General features: G+C 46.8%; 1 protein-coding gene across 1 annotated transcript in view; it reads left to right on the top strand.

Annotated features, from left to right (window-relative positions):
• Positions 1–3,614: 3,614 nt before the first annotated feature.
• The window catches only part of LOC308417765 (mitochondrial disaggregase-like), a gene marked incomplete at its 3' end in the record, with an annotated part of 42,579 nt that continues 39,974 nt past the window's right edge, over positions 3,615–6,219 (top strand). Inside the window, exon 1 of the mRNA XM_080913073.1 lies at positions 3,615–4,059. Coding sequence (XP_080769199.1) covers positions 3,657–4,059 — 403 coding nt within the window. The 5' untranslated portion in view covers positions 3,615–3,656. The remainder of the gene's footprint in view (positions 4,060–6,219) is intronic.

Below are 6,219 nucleotides of genomic sequence, written 5' to 3'. Positions count from 1 at the left end.
CTGTAGAGACTTGATGCCCCAGAGAAGGAGGGTGCTGGAAGGGGAGAGTTTGATGGGGGGAGCACCCTCTCAGAGGCAATGGAGAGGGGGATGAGGTAAAGAACTCTGGGAGGGGGGACCAGGAGGGGAGCAACATTTGGAATGTAAACAAATAAAATAATTAATTTTTAAAAAGAGAAAAAAAAACTGGAACAAAAAACCAAAAATTTTCTCACATCTGTATGTGCACCACATATGGCAAGGAGGTCAGAGAGGGTATCAGAGTCCCTGGAACTAGAGTTACAGCCGGCTGTGAGCAGACATGTAGGTGCTGGGAACCAAACTTGGGACCTTTGCCAGAGCAGCAAGGGCTCTTAACCTCTGAGCCATTTTTTCACACAGAGACATATATACCCAATGCTGCCAGCAGCATTGACAATGGCTTCTTCTTCCTCCTCTTCCTCCTCTCCCTCCTCCTCTTTCTCTCCCTCCTTCTCTTCTTCGTTTTCTTATTCTTCTTTATTTTACTTTTGAGATAGGCTGACTTCGAACTCACAAAGATCTGCTACCACCTCCTGAGTGCTGAGATTAAAGGTGTGGGCCACCATACCCAGCACCAATGGCTTCTTCAAGTGTTAAACAGAAACTTTCCATGCTGTTATTTACAGAGCCTCAAAGGTGCAGGTGATGGCGAGGCAGCTGTTACTGGGCCAAGCCCCTGAGGTCAGGAGATGCCGAGTCCTCCAACCAGCCAAGGGCAGATTCAGGAGGAGGCCAGGCACCAGAGCAGGGACACCTACCTGCAATGGTCCTGGTGTCCCATAGCAAGTCCAGCTCTGAAGACAGAGATGCTGGCTTTTCTCTTCCTGAGCACACAGAGGACGTACGAGAGCGACTGCTGTTGTTCAGGCCCGAGCAGGAACCCTAAGTGAAAAGATCCATGACCTAGAAAAATCCAGTGAATACAAGAAACCTCTGCGGGCTCATTCAGTAAGGAAAGTGTAACTGCTCCTTGAACCCCAGGCTCCATATGGGCACACTTTGAAAGTTTCCAAGGGGAAAAAATCCCACCATAATCCGTCCACATAGAAGGAGGATCCCCTCCCCTGTAGGGACAAACAGAAAGAGCCAGTACTATAATGGTCACAGTTTGGCTTTGAAAACACAGGAATGAAACTAGATGACCACACATCCCTTTTAAGATCCTGTGGGAGGCCCACCAAGGTGGCTACACACACTAACCAGAAAAAATAAAAAGAAACAAGCTGTCTCCACTGCAGGCCACAACTCTGGTGAGCCCAAGGCAAGGGACCAAGAAAACACCACAAGAATTCATTCATCAGAAAACAGAACATAAAACAAGGGAGACAAGAGTCCGACAACAGTGAAAGGTAGTGAAATCTCCAGGGCTGAGGGCTTCTCCTGTCCATATAAAAAACAAAAATGTGCATGGGAAGAACAATGGCAGAGGTGTGTGGTTAAGAATACTCTGAAAGGGACGACCATGCAGCTCCGTGGTGGAGTGCGTCCCCCGGCATGCACAAGGTCCTGAGTTTAATCTCTGGCACCAGAAACAAAAAAGAATGAACAAACAAACAGAATTACTATACAACACTAAAAGAGGCCGGAGAGCGCCTACAATGGCGCATGCCTTTAATCAAGCACTTTGTAGGAAGAAGCAGCCATCCTGCACACACACACACACACACACACACACACCACCCTTATTGTATGCAAATGCTCATCTGCACCTAACAGTGTAACACTATTACAAAAGGAGACGGAAGGTGAAAGAGGCTAGGTCATGTACACACCCACACCACTAGAGGAGTTTAAATAATACAGTCTTTCCATCCAGAGCAACACGGGCTGTGCTGGGGGTCCTCGGTACGCTGTTGGATAAACTCAGAAGAGATCAATAACTAGAAATAAAATATAAAGTCATCCATGAGTACATGATCGCTTCGTGATCTGGGCACGGAAAACCTTCCTAAATGCCGTACGTAGAAGTAGAGGTAGTGTCAGAGTGGCAAATCGGAAGAAGAACCTGTAAGGGTTATTTTTAATATGTTTTAGATCAATTCATGTATTGTGTGTACAGTGTTCTACCTGCATGTATGCCTAAAGGCCAGAAGAGGGCACCAGATCTCATTATAGATGGTTGTGAGCCACCGTGTGGTTGCTGGGTTGAACTCAGGACCTCTGGAAGCGCAGCCAGTGCTCTTAACCTCTGAGATATCTCTCCAGCGCCAACATCTGCAAGTTTTAATGCAGACTAATCCACTTCCTATGACGAGTTCCAAAAGCGGAGAAAGAAAAGGCAAAGAATCTGGCAAATGTCCTGTATTGGTCTCAGGAAAATGGATGCTAGCTAGTGTGCTTCATGTACAGGTAAACAAAGGTGTGAGCATTGGGTGTGACAGATGTAAACCATGGCTTAAGACCTAGTCTCAGCCTAGCTGCCACTGGGTACCAACCAGCAAAGTGCCTGGGCCTGTCAGAAACCCTGGCCACCCTGACAAAGTCCAACTGTTCCCTCCGTCTAGTCCAAGAGGTTCTAGTGCAAGAGCAGGGAGCATTCTACCTACGAGGCTTTGTCTGTAGCCTCTAGATCAGGAACAACTTGGTGGGAGGTACAGCTTTGAACCAGGGTAAAACAGCACCCCAGACAATCCTAAACCCAGTTTTATGATTCTGTGAGACACAAGGAGCCCGATGAAGGCATGTGAATAGCTAATTGTCTGCTAGCTATAGAAGGAATAAAACTAAAGCACAATTTGTAGATTCACTGTTATGTAACAAACAAGAGGGCTCAACTAGTAAAGACACTTGCTGCCAAGCCTAAGGATCTCCTTTTCTTTAAAAGTATATACATGTACATATACACACATATACATATATACACACATGTATTTATGTGTACACACACAAACAGTCTTAAAGTCTTTTGAGACAGGGTCTCTGGCTGTCCTGAAACTCACTATGTAAACTAGACTTTCTCAAATTCACAGAGATCTGCTTGCCTCTGCCTGGAATGCTGGGATCAAGGGCATGTACCACCATTCCAAGGCCTAGGCATCTTTTTGAAAAGCAACAGCAACTCTAAATAAAAGTGGGGAGGGGTACAAGTTACTTAACAGGTCTTCATCGAAAATGCAATTTTATTTAAACACTAGAGAAATTGTTCTAGGATTCCTGTGTTTTAATTTTCGATATTTTGATTTTGATATTTGATATTTTACACAGCTGGGGCTGACCTAGACCAAGAACGTGATTTAGACCTAGACCCTGAATTCCTGTTCTCTCAGGTTCCCACCTTCCAAAGGCAGGGATTAAAGGTCTGCGTTAATACAAACGCCCGACTCTGGAATCTTGAATCCTAATTGCCACGCCCCACCAGAGTTTTCCTCTTGCCACGCCCCCTTTGCCAGAACTGCATTTCCCAACATTCTTCCCACTCTGCTGTCAGCGGTCATTGTGATGTCATCCCACAGCCCTCAGGGAAATGTAGTTTGTTCATTCTCCAGCTAGAGAAAGATCTGGGGCCGTGGACTACCACTCCCGTGAGGTAGTGCGCAGTCCCACCCCATAAGCGGCGTCTTCGAACGCGCCGCGGCAGCCATGTTGATCGTGGCTAGCACAGGGGCCGGCACCAGCAGGTTTTAGAAGCAGGTGTCATGATGTTGTCCGCGGTGTTGAGGAGAACCGCGCCAGCGCCTCGGCTCTTCCTAGGGTTAATCAAATCTCCATCTCTCCAAAGCCGGGGAGGTGCTTTCGGCCGTAGCGTAATCACCGGAGACCGTGGGGAGCCACAGCGGCTGAGAGCTGCCGCCTGGGTGCGCCCTGGAGCATCTTCTATCTTGATCCCCGGACAGGGGGCAGCCACCGGGGGGCGCCGTGGAGAACGCACAGAGATCCCATACCTGAATGCCGCCTTACCAGGATGTGATCCTAGCCCGGAAGAAACACTCCCAGGACAAGACAACTGGAATGGGGTCCCAAACAAGGCGGGACTGGGCATGTGGGCCTTGGCCATGGCGCTGGTGGTTCAGTGCTACAACAAGAATCCATCTAACAAGGGTGATTATGGGGCCAATCCGGGTTCACGGGAGAGGTGTGTGGGTATTTGGGTGGGTCATGACTCCTTTGGAATGTTCAAAGTATTTATAAATTTAGACCCACATAACTTTACCTTGGAGAAACCCAGTTATCATTTGCTGCCAGGAGCAGCGTGTTGCCCTGGAAAACTCATTGCTTGAAGTTACATAATTTCCCATCGTAGGCCTAGCACCCTCTTTGGGATCAGTTTGTATACCTGTATAATTGGGGACATTGGACTGACTAATTACAGCCTGGTCTTTTTATGACCAGTATTGTATCTTGTCCATTAGTCTTTCAAGAGGTCTCCAGGAAGCCCCAACAGCTTTAGGGACAGCCTCTACATGTTTTCCTGTTTATATAGGTCCAGGAAGGAGGACACTAGGTTCTGCTTTCACCTTGACCCAATGCTCCTCTCTAGCCTTAGCTACCCCACGGTCTAGTGAAGGCAAGTTCTCATGCAGTACTCTGATTTTGACCTTTCCTGAAGTTCAAGGTCTGATTAGTTGCTTAGAGTTTTGCTATGCTTAGTGTCATGTTTAAGGTACTGTAGGGAGTGAAGCCTTGGGGGACAGGGAATTGGCTGAAAGTTGCTCTCTGGAGACTTACTGGGGGGGGGGGGCAGTGTTGAAGGTAGAAGTAGCTAACCCAGCTTGGCATCTTACCTCAGTTGCTTAGAGTTGAGCAGAGCTGGAGGGGTGGCCTGGCAGAGCCCAGCCTCTCAGGTTCTCAGTTGTCAGTACTGGTGTGTTCCATGCACCCCAGACTCTAAGATTGTTAAACAAGATTGGAGACTGCCTTGTCTTTCGCTTGTTTGATTAATTAGATGCGGCCACTTGGAAAGAAAGGGCTTTTGGATGAGGAACAAGGACACTGAGGATCGTGTTTTATACTATTTGTGAATCTGGACTCTCACTCTTTGTTACCCTCGTTTTCTATTAATGAGGGCATTGAAGCAGGGCCTTTAGCTTAAGCATGCAGGAATTGTTTGATTTCCACTTGTGTGTATGTGAAGGTATGCTATGTTCCAAGCTACATATGTTTAGCTTGGAACTGAGTATTCAGAAAGTCCCAACTTAAAACCTGCCCGAGGGCAGCTAGCCAGGCGGGGCTAGTGAGTATTCCAGAGGACCAGAGAGCCAGTGGAGTCAAGATAACCTTCCTGGAGGACTGGAAGTCCTTGCAAGATGGGGAGTTTGAGCTTTATTTCTGAAGGATAACATAGGAAACATAAGGGGAGGAGTGGCCTTGTGTAACCCATGAGGGCAGGGCCTCCATATTAGCTTTATTTTATTAGTATTTCCCTAATACCAAGTATCTGTCCACCAGTGTATGAATCACAGAAAGGAGGTATTTACAAATGTGCCTTGGATTGGATTGGATTTCATACCCAGAATTCAACTAGCCTGCTCCGGAGGGGCTAGCAATTTAGCCAGTGAGGGTGGAAGACAAGGTCTTTGGAATAAGGTGAGAGATGATGAATGGGCCCTGCATGCCAGGCAGTGAAGAGCCACGGAAGGGTCATGAGAACAGACTGTCTAGCAGCCAGTGTGTTTGGAAGAACAGGATAAATGTATCTGAAATCTGGCCTGAAAGCTTACTGGGAGCCCTAGACTGGACTGTATGGCATGTAAATTTCAGGGATGTCTACTTAATAGAAGAGGTAATGACTTACAACTATGGCTGGTTCCAGGCCTGCCGACTTGCCTAAACAAGTTTTGAGCAGAGTCCCTCAGTCCAGTGTTCTGAGAAATGGGTCTCTTTAGAAGCCAAGGGGAATTCTAGTAATGGAAAACCATGGAAAGTTTGTGAGCCCAGAATGCCTCAGGTTAAATCTCAGTTCATTCCTCCCTCCTCTGTGACTTTGGAGAATGAAGGAGAGTAAAGAGATAAGAGGTATCTATAAGGAATGATTTTCCTTTTTCAGCTAGAGATCATCTGGGTCCATTTAAATATATGAATGAGAATAATCCATAAAAGTTAGGTGTGACCTTTAATCCCAGGAGGCTGAGACAGGTGGATCTCTGAGTTCTAGGACAGCCAAGGATATAAAATGAGATCTTATCTCAGAACACCAAAACAAGCACACCCACAAACAACCACCAAAAAATGAAAACTAACAAACAGTTCATAAGCTAAGTA

This window comes from Micromys minutus (genome assembly GCF_963924665.1).
Source record: "Micromys minutus genome assembly, chromosome: 2".
NCBI lineage: Eukaryota > Metazoa > Chordata > Mammalia > Rodentia > Muridae > Micromys > Micromys minutus.
This window is presented reverse-complemented; position numbering and strand designations above follow the sequence as displayed.